General features: G+C 40.6%; 1 protein-coding gene across 5 annotated transcripts in view; it reads left to right on the top strand.

Annotated features, from left to right (window-relative positions):
• The window catches only part of SIPA1 (signal-induced proliferation-associated 1), a 96,207-nt gene that overhangs the window by 44,455 nt on the left and 32,892 nt on the right, over positions 1–18,860 (top strand). For all 5 annotated transcript variants that reach the window (XM_069739863.1, XM_069739867.1, XM_069739866.1 and 2 more), the window contains exons 2-10: positions 317–1,516; positions 1,596–1,720; positions 3,187–3,375; positions 8,289–8,463; positions 8,538–8,641; positions 9,310–10,107; positions 16,363–16,637; positions 16,726–16,893; positions 18,467–18,533. In XM_069739863.1, the coding sequence (XP_069595964.1) occupies positions 778–1,516; positions 1,596–1,720; positions 3,187–3,375; positions 8,289–8,463; positions 8,538–8,641; positions 9,310–10,107; positions 16,363–16,637; positions 16,726–16,893; positions 18,467–18,533 (2,640 nt within the window). In that variant the 5' untranslated portion in view covers positions 317–777. The remainder of the gene's footprint in view (positions 1–316; positions 1,517–1,595; positions 1,721–3,186; positions 3,376–8,288; positions 8,464–8,537; positions 8,642–9,309; positions 10,108–16,362; positions 16,638–16,725; positions 16,894–18,466; positions 18,534–18,860) is intronic.

Raw genomic sequence — 18,860 nt, 5'->3', positions numbered from 1 at the left:
AAAGTCTTGGAGACGGGAGTGGGAGGTTCTGATTATTGAGGATGCTAGCCTGAGGTCATTAGCGGAGCGGAGGGCACGGGTAGGGTGGTAGACTGAGACCAGGGAGGAGATGTAGGGTGGTGCTGAGCCATGGAGTGTTTTGTGGATGAGGGTAGTAGTTTTGTAAATGTTATATAATGTTTATGTGACCACACACTTTTAAGTTTCTCTATCATTTACTACATAAAATTTCTGTAAAAGGTAATGTTATCAATATAAACTTTAAAAGAACTCTTCCACTCACTGCAGTTTAATGTTCTCTATTTTCTTCCTTTAGGCCTGAACTGCTTTTTTGGACTTTTAACCTAGATTAAATATAAAAAGCACATGGGGAGGAAATGTTTAATAAAGCAACAAAACAAAGAGGATGAAAGAAGAAAGCAGTACGAGAAACCAAGAGGAACAAAGTAGAGTAAATGCAGGTAGAACAGTATGTGAAAATAGACGAGAAGGAACTAGGACCAAGACAAAAGAAACAAGTACATAAAGTTTGACTTTCTACAGAAACATAATGAGAAACAACAATCAAACTGTTACATACAAGAAAAGTAAAATAATGAAAGAGACAAGTTAAAAATAAATAAGAAAATACAGCACATACAAATCTAAGTAAAAAGCACACAAAAAATATATAAATATATATATATAGAGAGGAACGGGTTATTATAGTTTATGAAGTTCTTCTAAATAGTTGAAGACCTGGAACCTTTTAAAATTCATAAATGAGTTTCTTATGAGATGCAGTCCGATGACCTCTTTGTGCGTAAGCTCCGCCAACCTCCATCTCGATCTTCCCCTCACAAGAGTCCTCGCGAGTCTAAGTCCTTGATAGCCCCAGGTATCAGCAAGCACAACGGCGGAGCACGCTCTCTTTCAGAGTCAGAGTTCGATCCTCGTGATAAAGGTTCTGGAAGCCCTTCCGCCCCACGATTTAAAGATCCATTCATACTGCTTGGGCTGGCTGGAAACAGCCAAGGGCCATCGGCCCATGAGATAAAGGAAAAACCTCCTGAAGGGGATCCTGTAGCCCCAAGACCAAAAAGTTTTGCTCACCATGACATCCAGAGTATACTATTTGACCCTTTCCGAAGAAGGGAATCAGAAGTTAGAAAAAATGTGAGAAGTGGGGCATCTGCTGCCTCTCAGATAAGGACTAATTCTTCACCAAGAAGATCTTTGTCATCCCCAGAAGATCCAGGTGACCCTGGAGATGGAAAAGACAATGAACTCTTGCTCAGCTGTCCATATTTTCGCAATGAGGTAGGAGGAGAAGAAGCAGAAGGCCAAAAAGATCAAGGATGGGATTTTTGTTCTGTTTCGTTTCTCCATACACCACTTATCAGTTTTCCAGTTCGGGGACCAAATGCTTCTGTGTCAGTATTAGAGGAAGCTAGAGAGAGGATCAGAGACAGCAGCTATTTTGTGGAATATCAAGACCTGGGTGCACTATATTACCGAAAGTATTTTTATGGAAAAGGTCAGTAACTTAGTTTATTTATTATTCACTTTAGTTTTTTATTAACAAGTTACATAATTTTGTATGTTTTTTTTTCCAGAACATCAGAATTTTTTTGGAGTTGATGAAAGACTGGGACCTGTGGCAATAAGCTTACGGAGGGATGAGAGAGAAGGTGCCAATGGTGTCCAGTATAATTATAGATTAATATTCCGAACAACTGAGGTAAAAGATTACCTCTGTTATACAAGTCCTATACTTCAGCCATCATTACCTTCCTTTATATCTGATATACAAAAATTCTTCTCCCTTGGGTCATGTCATGTCAACCTCATCCCCTTTGGAATTGAATGACTTTATGTTCTCTGGAGAGCATCACTATCTCAGTCACCAGAACAACCTGCATGAAAAAGTTACATGTACCACTGAGGGGCAGAAACTCCTATCACAGTTACTGATTATAACTAGACAGTTCCTGTCACACAGTTGTTATGTAGATGATGAAAGCTCATCCTCCCTGACAGTATACTAATAATATGTTATCTCATAAGACAATATAAATCTACATAAAATATATAAAAAATTATTTTATTTTCCTAAGCCATAGTAATACAGTCTATACATAAATGGGGTAATTCCAGGTAAGGAATCTGTTATTAGTTTCATGGTGCCCAAACTACAGGCAGAAACACATGGGCTACTTGCACAATGAACAAGTCTGTAGGAACCACCAAGAAACTTGAAGACACAAAAGAGCACAGTGAGGTCAAAAATACTCTGTTGTAAAAAAAAATCACAGTAATAAGCAAGTGCTAGTCAAAAGATGAAAAAAACAGGGTATTTAGTTGATACTTTTTTTGCAAAAAAATGTATACTAAGCTGCTCCACCAATCGTCAAGGTATACCCATATAGAGCAGTCCTACCTAATGTATATATTCCCGATCTGATGTACCGTATTTAAAAACCTGATCATCTGTATAGTACCTGTATAAGCAGGGTTCAGAGAGGGAATTTTCATGTGGACATGCTGGATGGAACAGCTTTGATGCAAATGACCCATAAGGAGTGGTGGACTCCCCAGTCTTGTAGAAACAAGAGAACAATTACAGAACCAGAAACACATGGGCTACTTGCACAATGAACAAGTCTGTAGGAACCTGTTCACACACCACCAAGAAACTTGAAGACACAAAAGAGCACAGTGAGGTCAAAAATGCTGTTGTAAAAAAAAATCACAGTAATAAGCAAGTGCTAGTCAAAAGATGGAAAAAACAGGGTATTTAGTAGATACGTTTTCACTGCTCTATATGGGTATACCTTGACGATTGGTGGAGCAGCTTAGTATACATTTTTTTGCAAAAAAACTTGTATCAACTAAATACCCTGTTTTTTCCATCTTTTGATTATTACTGTGATTTTTTTACAACAGAGTATTTTTGACCTCACTGTGCTCTTTTGTGTCTCCAAACTCCAGGCAGTATGAATCAGACTCTGGCTGTGCGATTGTAGCCAGGTATGATTTACTCTGAAACACTGTCGCATTTCACAGAAAACATAGTTTGAAAAGCTGGTTGTGGGTGATAGGGGTTACCAATTGTAGTTGTTCAGCTCATCATATGAACACTCATTCATCAATTATTGGCTGGTGTAAAGAAGTTATGTAACCATGTGCTAAATTTTCTGTTTAAAGTTAAAGACTCTTCGAGGGTCCATCCTAGAAGAAGCCTTTCCGTCATCTATAAGATCCAATTCTTCCAGAGCCATTTCACCTAAAAAGCTTCTTGAATACATTGTACCAGAAGTTAATCTGCAGTGTCTACGGCTTGCATCTAACTCTCCGAAAGTACCGGAGACTCTCCTCAAGTTGGATGAGCAGGGGGTGAGTGTACATTACACTTTTCATTAAATTACTTATAAGTCATGAACTGTTTCTCTTATTAAATATTACGTAGGGTATCTTCTATTGTGTTGGCAAAAAAATAGAGAGCAGATTGATTATCCTTGCACTTTCTATTCCTCTATATATACAGTGCCAAAATACTCAACAGAGTTATTCAGCCTGATCTTTATTCAAGCACATCTGTTCCTAACACAGTGAAGCTTACAGGAAGCTCATTAACCTGCCCGAGAGGAAGCCAGATCATCCAGCGGAAATTCACATAGACTGAAGTGGAAATACAAAATATACAGAACTTGCATTTTAGCAAGAACCAAGCCAAGTGCTTCATATTTTGAAGATGGCTAGCCATGTCTCCGTATGGCTTTGATTTACAGAGGCACATATTCTGTATTATTATTATTATTTATTGTTACAGCGCCATTTATTCCATGGCGCTTTACATGTAAGAAGGGGTATACATTATAAAAACAAGTACAATAATCTTAAACAATACAAGTCATAACTGGTACAGGAGGAGAGAGGACCCTGCCCGCGAAGGTTCACAATCTACAAGGGATGGGTGCGAATACAGTAGGTGAGGATAGAGCTGGTCATGCAGCGGCTTGGTTGATCGGTGGTTACTGCAGGTTGTAGGCTTGTCGGAAGAGGTAGGTCTTCAGGTTCTTTTTGAAGGTTTCGATGGTAGGTGAGAGTCTGATATGTTGTGGTAGAGAGTTCCAGAGTAGGGGTGATGTGCGAGAGAAATCTTGTATACGATTGTGAGAAGAGGAGATAAGAGGGGAGTAGAGAAGGAGATGTTGTGAGGATCGGAGGTTGCGTGCAGAAAAATACCGGGAGACGAGGTCACAGATGTATGGAGGGGACATGTTGTGGATGGCTTTGTATGTCATGGTTAGGGTTTTGTACTGGAGTCTCTGGGCAATGGGGAGCCAGTGAAGGGATTGACAGAGGGGAGAAGCTGGGGAATAGCGGGGGGACAGGTGGATTAGTCGGGCAGCAGAGTTTAGAATAGATTGGAGGGGTGCAAGAGTGTTCGAGGGGAGGCCACAGAGCAGGAGGTTGCAGTAGTCAAGGCGAGAGATTATGAGGGCATGGACTAGGGTTTTTGCAGATTCTTGGTTGAGGAATGAACGGATTTGTGAAATATTTTTGAGTTGAAGTCTGCAGGAAGTGGAAAGGGCTTGGATATGTGGTTTGAAGGAGAGATCAGTGTCAAGGATTACCCCGAGGCAGTGAGCTTGTGGGACTGGGGATAGTGGGCAGCCATTTACTGTATGACTTTAATAGAAAATGAATTGTGTGTGCCACTGTACGGGCTCTTTGCAACAACCTTAAAGGGGTGTTCCCATCTGAATCTATCTGTGGCATATTGATACAATGTATGGCAAATGTGTGATAGATGTCGGTCACACCACTGGGACCTACATCTGCCTCGTAGAGAGCTGCTGCCAAAGTAGTATAGCAGCAGTGCACCAAAAGAAAACAAAGGAGTGTCCTCCTGGAGAACAAAAGGCACGGCTACTGAAAATCCAACAGGCAAGACCTTCTTCTGGAAGAGTTGGAAGGTCTCTGTGCTCATTAGACTGTCAGGATCATCCGACTTTTGTTTAATGTCTATGGGGCATTTAACCATTTTGCTTGAATTATAACTTTGCTGTTAACAGCAGTTTAGAGATACGATTTACAGCAGCCACATGGATATAAGAAACTGTAGATCTTTCATTGGAATAGATTGATGAAACGGTCTAAATCTGGAAATACAGAGCAATTTCAGCCATGCCAAAGATCTATATATCTATATATCCCTGACGAAGGCGGTTTTGCCAAAACGTGCGTTGGGGCGGAGGCGGCTTGCGGGAAGCTCCATCTATACTGCGGTGGGTACATGCTGACATTTGCCGTTTTCTGTGTGTCTCCCATTTTGGGAGGATTACCTCTTAGCATTATAGCAACTACACATAGTAAGGAGTATTCATAACGATAGCCCTCGTTGGCGGTAATTTACTATCTGTTGGTTTACCCCTGACTTATTGGGAATTTCCTTTGGAGACTTGTTTTGTCCGTATTATCTTTATGGTCTCAAACTAGTGCAGTATCATCATTGCAAAGTTCCTATGCATTTCTAATTAATCTTTAATGATTGACCTCCTGCGGACCTGCCTCCTGCTATGTATTTTCAGCACTGTTTTAGTCACGTTCTGTGTTACACCTCCATATACCTATGGTCATTGTTTTAATAATAAAGTATTGAAATTTTTATACCATATATTCTCACCCAGGATCATCTTTTTCTTGTGGGCATATGTTTGGCATATGATGATGGGTTGTATTATAGTCTCTATCATGAGTACTGATTTGTGACTGTTATTTATGTACCATGTGGACAAATACCATAAGTGGCCATTCAAAGATCTATATTGCAGCATAATGCAAGGGAATTGGGTCTCCTTACAGTATGTTGACGTGAGAAGCAAATCACAGTCAGAACCAGTTGGATTTTTGGCAACTCGCTTGTCACTGTCGCAGTACCTTGCGAGTCGCAATGCAAACCCCATTTAACCGCAACATATAGAGATGTCATGGCAAAACATATGGCTGCTCATGTAATCAGAAAAATGATAACAGTTGCACCATGATTTACCAGGAATGATTACTCTAGAACATTGAAGATGCATTACTGCCATAGAAAATGGGGAAAAAAGCGCTATATAATGTGTAATATATGAAATATTAATCTGTAAAAATTGGTATGAAAAATACAGTGGAAAAGAAGATACTTAGCGCATAAATTGGCCAATATATGTGTGCCCAACTGCCATGTCAAGGCGTCCTTCGAAAGTTGGGTCCTTGTCCTGTTTTGTCACCTCTCCTTGGCAAAAAAGCCTACAATTTATGGGTCAGGAGTGGACCAGCTAGCTACTTAAAATCACCTGTGGCTGATGGGAGTGCACTTATAAACCAATTACAAAGCAGACTCAATTTCTAATTCTGCTTTTGATAAACATGCCAAAATGGGCAACAAAGACTCTTTTTTCACAATTTGCATAAACCCACCCCAATAACTTCCATTGGAGAGTTTAGCAGGCATGCTCTGTGATCTGTGCAGAGGTCATTGTGCAGGGAAATAGTGGCGCAAGCTGAAGGCATGCTCTGTGATCTGTACAGAGGTAATTATGCAGGGAAAGAGATGAGCAAAGCTGAATGCATGCTCTGTGATCTGTACAGAGGTAATTATGCAGGGAAAGAGATGAGCAAAGCTGCAGGCATGCTCTGTGATCTGTACAGAGGTAATTGTGCAGGGAAATAGTGGCGCAAGCTGAAGGCATGCTCTGTGATCTGTACAGAGGTAATTGTGCAGGGAAAGAGAGTAGCAAAGCTGAAAGCATGCTCTGTGATCTGTACAGAGGTAATTGTGCAGGGAAAGAGATGAGCAAAGCTGCAGGCATGCTTTGTGATCTGTACAGAGGTAATTGTGCAGGGAAGAAAGAGAGTAGCAAAGCTGCAGGCATGCTCTGTGATCTGTGCAGAAGTCATTGTGCAGAGAGGGGCAGGAGTTAGGCTGCAGGTATCCTTTGTAATCAGTGCAGGAGTCAGGAGGTGGAGGTGAGCTGTGTCATCACCTATTGTAAATGGTGGATCCTAGGTTATTTATATATAGGTGTTATCTATCATGTGTATGGGGGAGTTGGAAAGAATATCTTCCCAAATAAGCTTACATCTTACATCTTAGGTTTACTGCGCAGACTGCAACAATTACCACTCTCTACTAGTAATGGGTCCTCCAGTTTGGGTATAGGTGGCCCCCTCATTCAGCCACAACTTTTTTTTCAACAATGGATTTTTATTGAAAAATTATTCAAATAACAAACAGCTATGGTGCACTGATAAAAAAAAATACATTTAAATGGGTGGAGTACAAGGGGAGGGAGGGGCTACTGTCACTGATGGGAAGGAAGAAAGGGTAAAGGAGGGGGGAAAAAGAGCCTGAGGGGGGGTTAGTCGAAACTAAATTTAATATATCGAATTAGGATAAGTCTGGGGAGTCAGGAGCATGTAAACGAAGTGAGGGTGTGGCAAAGGGAGTGTGGTCTGTGTATTCCAACCAGGAAAGCAACATTTTCTTAAATTTACAGACTTTATCCATAAGTATGGCAGATAATTTTTCATTGATCATATACCAAGAAAAGCGTGTCTTGACTTCTGACAGATCTAGACCTGATTTTCTCCAGGCCAAGGCTATAGCTTATATATAATAAATTAGATTATTATTATTATTATACATTTTTATAGCGCCATTTATTCCATGCCGCTTTACATGTGAACGGGGCAAATATAGACAAGTACAATAAACATGAGTAAAACAAGGCACACACAGGTACAGGATGAGAGAGGACCCTGTCCGCGAGGGCTCACAGTCTACAGGGGATGGGTGAGGATACACTAGGAGAGGGTAGAGATGAGAATTTGGTGTCTTTAGGGATTGTAGGGATGTTTGTTAAGTAAGGTTTACCAAGGATTTTTTTTAAGTTTAGTATTTGTGACGGAGAGAGTAAAGTGATATACCCTAGTCCAAAATCTGCGCACCACGGGGCCCAACCACAGATATGGTACATATCCCCGTCAGAATCACAACCTCTAAAACACTTGAGAGAGTAGCCGGGAACTGCCTTGGCAACTCTAGTTGGGGTTAAATACCATCTAGTCAACACCTTATAGTTTGTCTATACCATTAAGGAATTTAGAATTCCGCCGGTTGATGAGGACCAAATCTGAGACCATTCTGAGTCAGTAAGGGCAGAGCCGATATCAGACTCCTGCGTGAGATGTCTTTGATATGTGATTCAGCCACAATTTTTAACACGTAAAATATATTACTATGTCTCTTCTTCCAGCTCAGTTTTCAGCGAAAGATTGGTATTCTGTATTGCCGTAGTGGACAGTCATCGGAGGAGGAGATGTATAATAATGAGACAGCAGGACCGGCTTTCAAGGAGTTCCTGAGCTTACTGGGAGACGAAGTCAAACTAAAAGGGTTTGACAAGTACAGAGCGCAGTTGGACAACAAAAGTGAGCTATTTTAGACATTTTGCACCAGCACAGTTTATCTTCTCCCACTATAAATCCATTTGTCTTCTTCGCAGCTGACAGTACAGGCACGCACTCGCTCTACACCCGCTACCAGGACTACGAGATCATGTTCCACGTTTCAACAATGCTTCCATTCACAGCAAGCAACAGTCAGCAGGTAGTCGGAAATAATTGACAGCTTTTCTTGAAAACTTTGTCTTAGAATTCATCATTTTCTTTACTCATAATAATAGAAGGAATTTAGCTACCATTTTTGGGTAATATTCTTTAATCTAAAGGGATTGTCCACTTTAATTTTAAAAATGTTGTCATGTACATGCCTTTGGGGAACTTACCAATATATAAGTATCACACAGGTTCTCCCTCTTCTTCCTCCCAGATTGCACAGTTCTCCTCTTCTCACAATGGCTGCTGATGGAGGAACATGTGACCAGATCTGTCCACCAGCCTCCTCCAACAGAAAAGCAGCATTCCCGTGGGTGGCGTTCTTTTATGGGCAGGGTCTGATGGACAGGTCGGGTCACTTGTCCCTCCATCAACAACAATAATGAGAACAAGAAACTCCAGTGCACACTTCATCAAGACTGGCATGCAAAATAATAAATCAGAGTCATATTTTACAAGTCTGGAGTTTTCACTTCTTTGCAGTGTCTGATAGGCTGCTGTGTATTACACCAATCTTATATTGATGGCCTATCCTAGTATATAAGCCCTAATAAACCCCTTTAATTTAGTTATTCCATTGAGTAAAATATGAATATTAAATGGAAAAATAAAGGAATTTTGCCATATTCTTTTTTTTAATTATCCTATTTTTTTTTGCAGTTACTTCGTAAAAGACATATTGGCAATGACATTGTGACGATTGTCTTCCAAGAACCGGGTGCTCTCCCCTTTACTCCACAGACTATTCGTTCCCATTTCCAACATGTATTCATTGTGGTTCGTGTTCACAATCCATGCACCAATCACACCAATTACAGTGTTGCCGTTACCCGCACAGCCGACACTCCGCCCTTTGGGCCCACTCTGCCCACTACTTTATTCCGACGCTCTCCTGAACTTAGAGACTTTTTGCTTTCCAAAGCTGTAAATGGTGAGAATGCAGCTGAACGTGGAGGCAAATTTCTAGCCATGGCTACCAGAACCAGGGAAGAGTACTTAAGGGATTTGGCTAGAGATCATGTTACTACCACCACTCTGGATTCATGCTCCTCTAAACTAGCCATATTGGGTCTTTCCAAGAAAAGGGATCGAGCAGGAAGCACAGGAACTGGGGACAAAGGGGGAAAAGGAACCCGCTGGGCGTACAGTGTTCCTCCAGAATTCCATAGTTCTGGTTCCTTAGCCTGGACGGTTAAGGCTGTCAACGTCTCCATTCCAGAAAGTATTTACATGCTGGGGATATCATCTGAAATGTTGGTATTAGTTGACCCGAAAAAAGAGCGTGAAGGAGCAGTCAGCTTTCACTGTTCATGTAGGGATGTACTTGGCTGGACTTATTCTTCTAAAGGAGGATTGGATCTTTACTATGGCCGGGCCGGAAGATTAGCTTTGTGCCCAATTGCAAGCAATGAGACAGAAGTGGAAAACGAAATAAACCACATTGTCAAAAGGCTGCAGGTAAGCACAGATGGCTTTAATAGTTCTATGGAACCATATTGTACATCCGAGTGCAACTGATTTTATATTTAGACACACGATTATCTTGACAAGTGTAAGAAATTGATACACAAAGTATATGATAAAATTGCATAACTTGTCATTATATAGTGTGAGCAGCCTCTTCTTACCTTAGCACCTCTGGTATTCTCCAGTATTAGTTTGGATAGACAGGGTGGACAGCAGTGTGAGCAGCCTCTTCTTGCCTCAGTACTCCTGGTATCTCCAGTACTAGAACAGATAGACATAGTGGACAGCAGTGTGAGTGTCCTTTTCTTGCCTCAGCACCTTCAGTATTAGATCAAATAGGCAGGGTAGACAGCAGTGTGATCAGTCTCTTCTTACCTCAGCACTCCTGGTATCTCCAGTATTATATCAGATAGACAGGGTGGACAGCAGTGTGAGCAGCCTTTTCTTATCTCAGTACTTCTGGTATCTCCAGTACTAGATCAGATAGACATAGTGGACAGCAGTGTGTGTCCTTTTCTTGCCTCAGCACCTCTAGCATCTACAGTATTAGATCAAATAGACCGGGTGGACAGCAGTGTGAGCAGCCTCTTCTTACCTCAGCACATCTAGTATCTCCAGTATTAGGTCAGATAGACAGGATGGACAGCAGTGTAAGCAGCCTCTTCTTACCTCAGCACCCCTGGTATCTCCAGTATTAGATCAGATAGACAAGGTGGACAGCAGTGTAAGCAGTCTCTTCTTACCTCAGCACCCCTGGTGCCTCCAGTATTAGATCAGATAGACATGGGAGACAGCAGTGTGAGCGGTCTCTTCTTACCTCAGCACCCCTGGTGCCTCCAGTATTAGATCAGATAGACAAGGTGGACAGCAGTGTAAGCAGTTTCTTCTTAGCTCAGCACCCCTCGGTGCCTCCAGTATTAGATCAGATAGACATGGCAGACAGCAGTGTGAGCAGTCTCTTCTTACCTCAGCACCCCTGGTGTCTCCAGTATTAGATCAGATAGACAAGGTGGACAGCAGTGTAAGCAGTGTCTTCTTACCTCAGCACCCCTGGTGTCTCCAGTATTAGATCAGATAGACAAGGTGGACAGCAGTGTAAGCAGTCTCTTCTTACCTCAGAACCCCTGGTGTCTCCAGTATTAGATCAGATAGACAAGTTGGACAGCAGTGTAAGCAGTCTCTTCTTACCTCAGCACGCCTGGTGTCTCCAGTATTAGATCAGATAGACATGGTATGGTGGACAGTAGTGTGAGCAGTCTCTTCTTACCTTAGCATCCCTGGTGCCTCCAGTATTAGATCAGATAGACAAGGTGGACAGCAGTGTAAGCAGCCTCTTCTTACCTCAGCACCCCTGGTATCTCCAATATTAGATCAGATAGACAAGGTGGACAGCAGTGTGAGCAGCCTCTTCTTACCTCAGCACCCCTGGTGTCTCCAGTATTAGATCAGATAGACAAGATGGACAGCAGTATAAGCAGTCTCTTCTTACCTCAGCACCCCTGGTGTCTCCAGTATTAGATCAGATAGACATGGTGGACAGCAGTGTAAGCAGCCTCGCCTCCAATATTAGATCAGATAGACAAGGTGGACAGCAGTGTGAGCAGCCTCTTCTTACCTCAGCATCCCTGGTATCCCCAGTAATAGGTCAGATATAATGGGTGGACAGCAGTGTGAGCAGCCTCTTCTTAGCAAAATGGTGAAAATTTATTAATGAATCACAATTGTAAAAATAATTTTTAGCACTAAATACATGTTTATAAGTTAAAAAAAAAAAAATTCCTGAAGGGTGGACAACTCATGTGGAATACCTCAAATGCAAAATTTGTATTTTTAAAAAAAACATTCAGTCACAATTTCAGGATTACATTTCCTATTTCTTTGTTACTTTGATTTGGATTCCCGCAAACTGAAATCCTCTCTGCGGCATCTACATTGCATTTCCACACTATTGTGTTTTCATTATGGGAAAGGATCAGCTATTTTTTATTTCTAGGAAACAACTCCTTTACGAATGTAGAAATCAGGAAATTTGTATGATAAAAAACAGGAAATAAGATTTCAGGAAGCGAGCTTATTATAATGCAGGATAGTCATTGTTAAAGGGACGTATTGTTAAATCAGATCAGTTGTAAAAAGTGCAGCGGTAATCAATCCTGACATTCTGCTGTAGCGCAAGCACTTATGCCGTCGGTTATATCAGAAATGTGTCAACATGGCTTCCTCTTCGTTAATAGACTTTATTGCAGGGACAGCATTTATAAGGTCATAGTGTAGTCATATCTGCAAGAATTGATGGCACCAAGGACACGAAAGGATTCAGGATGCAGGCGACAGCACAATACGTTTATTATTCTAAGCGGACCAAAATGGCTAAGTCCGGTATTTCCGTGCATCAAGTACAAGATTAATCTGCAGCCTTGATTATATGACCAATCAGAATAGAAACGCCATACCCAACCAGTTATAAATCACATGCACTTGCAAGGAGAGGATCAGTCAGGGTCAAAACACGATTGAAAGGGGTTGTCCAATACTTTAATAATGATGGCCTATCCTTAGGATAGGCGATCAATATCAGATAAGTGTCGGTGCAACACCCAGCATCCATTAGCTGTTCCCGCTGCCAGCCATATGTGCTTTGTACAGTGTGGAAAAAGCACAGCTCCATCAACTGCATAGTGGTCACAGGGAGGTACTGCAGATTCACACCTATTCATTTCAATAGAGGCGGACTTGCAGTACCAGTCCATGACCACTATGCAGGTGATGGAGCTGTTCTGTTCAGCTCTGCAAAACTAAGCGGGGTATAGCACTCCCACCGATCTGGTATTGATGACCTATCCTAAGGATAAGCCATTAATAATAAAGTACTGGACAGCTCCTTTAAGCACAGTTCTGAGAATCAAAATTCTATACTGGTTATTTCATAAAAAAAATTTTATGCTTTTTTTTTTTTTTTAATGAACAATCATTTAGATTGATATAAATTAAAAGATATGATTTTAGCCACCACTAGAGGGAGATAAACAGCTCACTTTATACCGTGCTAATATTGAATTTAACCTATTCAATACTGGGCCATTTACCCCCATATCTGACAAGGGACATTTTCGTTTTTTTTTTTCGTGTGTTGCTATTTAAACAAGTGTAAAAAAAATGTTCTCATTCGGATATTCAAATAATGGTGTCATTTTTTTTTCATAATCCGTGCAACCTAATTTTTATGTTATTTTCATTCTCTCTTTTCTTATTTTTTTGCCAATATCAGTCGATATTTGTGGGAAAGCAAAGTAAATGTTTTTTCAGATTTTTTTTTTATAATGAAAAAGAACCGCTGAAATACATTTTAAAAATTGTTCTGCTTTTAATTAACATTTTTTTTTAAATATCGGACACATTTTTTTTACGGATGCGGGGATTTTAATGATATTTATTGGCATTGTCTTTTTTTAATTAGTTTTTTTTTAAACATTTTATTTATGTATTCATTTTTCATATATTTCACATATTGTGCACGCCCATAAGCTCATAAAATACCTTTAGGAGGTCATTTCAACATTAAAATGTTTTGTTTTGTTTTTTAATCTGATTTCAGCTGTAACTGGGTAGGTGTATTAGGCCGGGGTCACACTAGACCGTAATACGGCCGAGTGCAATGCGATAAAAAAATCGCATTGCACTCGGACCAATGTTACCATATGGGGCAGCTCCCAGCAGCCGACTTTTTGTCGGCAGTTTTCCTCGGTCCGAGACAATCGCAGGAAATCGCAGGAAAACTCTCGGCTCACTCGCACCCATATAAGCCTATGGGTGTGAGTGAGACAGCGCACACCACTGGGATATCATCCGAGTGATGTACGCTATAAGCGGACCCCAGCAATGGAGGAGATGGAGAAATTCATTTCTCCGCCTCCTCCGCAGCTGTGCTCCGATCCTCCCTGTGCGAGAGAATCGGAGCACAGACGCATCACACTCAGCTCCTGCTCTGCTGCGAGCAGGAGCTGAGTGTCATTAGCATATCGCATCCGATGATCTCGCATCGGATGCAATACGCCAGTGTGACCCCGGCCTTAGACCCAGTTACAGAGGAAATTTAGCAGAGTTCCATCCCTTTGCCCAGGGATCACATGACCACTGGGTCAGGAGGAGGAAGCACTGTAAGTGCTTCATATATACTTTGTTCACAGCACTTGTTCAGCTGTGTATACAACGATCAAGAAGGCAGATACGGTAACAAACCAACCATCATTGCCTTCTCATTGGTCAGCTCGGCAATGTCCGACAGCCAGCTCCCAGCTACCACAGCTGCTCGATCAGGTTCAGCTGCTCTACTATGTAGTTATTGCCTGGCTGTTTATCGTGTATGTGCAGTTCGGAAATAGTTAAAGGTGGGGAGGTAATTTTTTTTTTCTTAAATGCATTTGTTTTTGGCTACAAATAATTGTTGTAGTTGTGGTTTTTAAAAAATGTTGCACCTTTTGCCTTCTATAGCCTCTGTGTTGCATTGTCTATTACTGGCTGTACAATGGGTTAACTGATAATCTATCAGTGAGCTCATTCTGAAGGATCAATGAGATAATTTTTTTATTATTATTATTATGAGAGTTTCTGACTCATTTATCTGTCTTTTTCGGAGCTCCACTCAGTTGATATATGACCTCAGACCACATCAAAATTGAATGTAACGGGAAAAGACCCTGTAAAAAGCAAAGTGGTGCAAAATTTTTAAAGACAATGAATTGCAAAAATTATTTTTAAACCCAAACATATGCATTTAAGCAATAAACAATATTATCCCTAGAGGTGGACAATCTTGACTTCTATCTTCATAGGAGGCTGTTTTTTCCTAAAACTAGGGCAGGTCCTGGGTATAATGAAAAACTGAACAATAATAATAATCAGTAATGGTCTTTTGTGTCCTTTTTGGACCATATTATATAACAAATATAAATATGTATAAAAAAAAACCTGTAACAAAAATATATAAGAAATGTAAAATGAGTATAAAATAAATAAATTATTTGGTGAAACCACAATTTTTTTTTACATAAAAATAAAAGTACTATATGTCCTAAGCATTCACACGACCATAATAACCTGACGAGTTAAATCAACAAATTTTTTTGCGTGAGTGACGTAAAAAACTATAAAACACAAAAGACAACAATGTCAAACAAAACGAAACTCTGTTTTCTATGTTCTTATCAAAATAGAAAATTCTACAAACTACACAGCAATTTATATGATCAAAAAGCGTTGAAAATAGTAAAACATTTATATGAACAGCAATTTATATGAACAAAAAGCGTTGAAAATAGTAAAACATTTTCTGAATAAAACAAGGTCTTATACAGCTACCAGGATGAGAAAAGACGAAAAAAAATAGTTCCAACAGTTGAAATGCAGAAGATGCAATAATGCCGGTGGCCAGTAGATAAGAGCCGTGAGAATATTCTTTTACTTGATGGCATGTGATGCTGTTTAGATCAGATGACCTGGCGAGACATCACGTGTTTCACGCCACAACGATAAGGTCGGGCTGGCTAATCAAAATAATAGCTGCGTATGTCGACAGATAAGAGGCTGTTCTCATGGCTCCCGGCCAGTGACCACAGATCGCGGATATGGCCGATGGACTGGATTATATGAATCCATTCACACCAACTCTAGTATTGTTGGATAGTCCTTGTACATATAAACAATTTTGCAATTTACTGCTTACTAAAATTTGTAGCCGTTCTTGAGATATTAACACTTTTCTTTCCATTTGTTTACAACACGTTGCCTTGGAGACCGACCACTGTAAACAAAGAAAAGTGTTGATATTTTAAGAACGGCTGAGAATTTTAATAAGCAGCAAATTACAAAAGTGCTTCTTTTTGCAATCCTTATAAGATAATGTCTATTTACAATAATGGGGATAATCCTTTAAGTCCTGATTTTTAAGGGATTAAAATCAGTTTTTCTGCAGATCTGGGATTATAAATGAATTTTATAGTTTCCCTCTTCCAGTTCTCAATATTATTTTACTTTTTTTTCCCCCAGTTCAAAATGTTTGTTAGATTTAATATTATTTGGGAGATTTTTTTACAATATCAAATTAGGAAAAAGAAGGTGAATTATACGGTCAGAATGTGAAAAGACAAAAAGTGTTTCAAAAGTAATAGACAGAATCACATAAAAAAAACAATATCTCTATCTCATAAATTGTTTTATGCACGGTTTGTGTCCCCGTTGTCTCTGTAGGTCGTCTCCGGTGGCTGTGAGACCCGTGAGATCCCTCTACTGAGGAACGGTCTTGGGCAGCTCGGCTTTAATGCCGATTCTGGTGGCTTTGTGATAGACGTGGAAAGATTCAGCATGGCAGAGACTGTAGGGTTGTGTCCTGGGGCCAGGCTTGTCGCCATCTGTGGTCAACCTTTCTGTTCGTTGACCCCTGACGATGTTCGCAGCCTTTTCCTTCGTGCCAAAAAAGTAACGGTAACCACTCTGCCTCCTGATGAAGCCGGGAAGCCCCGCAGGTAAGAAAAGTACAAGTATAGATGGAGGCGCCAAGTCGTGTTTACACGTGTCGTGTGAGTCCTAACCTTTGCTGTACATGGTCCATAGGAGCTTCTCCGAGCTATATGTAAAGTCATTGCAAGAACAGAGAATTATGAGACGCTCAGAAGGAGACATAGAGAAGGAGGACGTGATTGCGAGAAAAGCCGAAACCGCTCCAGAGACTAAGAGCATCCTGCGCACCTTATCTGTTCAGGAGGAGAGGACGGAGTTCAGGTAGCATAATATCATAAATAAAGAATAAAAGAAATGAAATCCACTCATTGGCAATGCTACAATATACTAATAAGAACTTTGTAAAGGCTACTTCAAGTTTTTAAACTGGTCAAATGGACTAGATAAGGCTACGTTCACATTTGCGTTGTTGGGCGCAGCGTCGTCGACACATACCGACGCATGCGTCATGTGCCCCTATCTTTAACATGGGGGGCGCATGGACATGCGCCGGTATGCGTTGTACTGCATTTTACGACGCATGCGTCATATAGAAGCACAGACAGGGCGCAGAGGACGCTACTTGTAGCGTTTTCCCTGCGCCGAAATTCCTGCTCTGTGTGATCTTATGACAACGCATGCGTCGCAAAACGCAGCGTTGTGCACATGCATTGTTGTTTGCTTCGCGTCGCCGACGCAGCGCCCAACAAGCAAATGTGAACGTAGCCTAACAGGCAGCCAAACGTTCCTTCGACAGACAGCTATCTCTCTCGGTTCCCCCACATACGATAGCTCAGCTTGGCCAAGCGTTCATATGTCTCCATGGGTAGAGAGGAGAAAGCTTCTGCCACAATCAGGAGTCAGAAATTCAGAGTGTCAGATCCTTTTCTTTGGGGAGAGGCCTCCAAAAACATCGGATGGTCCACCATCCACCAGAAATCTGCAGCCTCAGAGGACTTTAAAATAAGCCTTTTTCCAAGATGGAAAGTTATAAAACTTTGCAAATCACTTTACTGGGGGATTTGTCTTAACCTCTTGCATGTAAGTGACCTCCAAACCCCGGCTTTACCCCAGTCGAATCACCTGCGTTCAGCTGCAATGAACATAGCCATTTGGAGTACCATTTTTGATCCGATTTGCAGCTCAAACTCGGCAATAAATAGGTCAGTGAAAAAAAAAAAAAGGTCAGTATTGAAGAGAAATACCAGAACACCACAAGACAGTTATCCCTTTATAATCAAGTGGTGCTCAGCAAGTATATAGACGGTCCAGCTATACAGACAGTGTAGAGAAAATAAACTGCGCACTCAACCGATTAAAAATGTAAATAGATTTTATTCCAAATTTTCCTACGTGTACAGTAGCCAGTGGAATACTAAAAGGTACAAACAACAGCCGTTTCGCTCTTTGGTACCAGGAAGAAGCGCTTGTTGTGAGCGAAACTTCTCTACATTCCATATAGTGAAAAAAAACATGTTGGAAATGTTTGGGGTTTGTTTTGCCTATGAGAAAAACAAATAAAACACTGACGGTAAAAATTGACACATGGTCTAAAAATGGATGAAAATTGGATCCAGCACAGAACGGTTAGTTTTCTCTTATGTGCTAAAAAAAGACACTTTAAAGTGTAAAGTAACTCTACTGATTTGACAATTCTAATACTGGTACAGTAAGGAAATGACTGAAATGTCAAGTTATTAAAAAGTAATCAGATTTGCCATAGGATCCTAACAGCCAATTGTAACCCGTCTGGTTCAGTGACTGTGTACTGACATCATGTTGAGATATAATGATCAAAATGTAGATTTTTTTTTATAAAGTGGGTGATTTTTATTATTTTCTTTTTTTTTTTAAGGTTCAACAAAGCGGATTTGGCTCCACCCGACATTATTCCTCAACCAGATCCATCAAGAGATGAAGTGGTGAGATTCATTTCATGCAAGAATTTACTCTATAAAGAATTTTTTTTTTTTTAAATTGATTATGTGAAAATGTGTGTAAATGGGTTAGTAACTGGCTTAGTGATAGAAAGCAGAGGGTGGTTATAAATGGTATAGTCTCTAACTGGGTCGCTGTGACCAGTGGGGTACCGCAGGGGTCAGTATTGGGACCTGTTCTCTTCAACATATTCATTAATGATCTGGTAGAAGGTTTACACAGTAAAATATCGATATTTGCAGATGATACAAAACTATGTAAAGCAGTTAATACAAGAGAAGATAGTATTCTGCTACAGATGGATCTGGATA

This window comes from Ranitomeya imitator, chromosome 9, assembly GCF_032444005.1.
Source record: "Ranitomeya imitator isolate aRanImi1 chromosome 9, aRanImi1.pri, whole genome shotgun sequence".
Classification (NCBI taxonomy): domain Eukaryota; kingdom Metazoa; phylum Chordata; class Amphibia; order Anura; family Dendrobatidae; genus Ranitomeya; species Ranitomeya imitator.
This window is presented reverse-complemented; position numbering and strand designations above follow the sequence as displayed.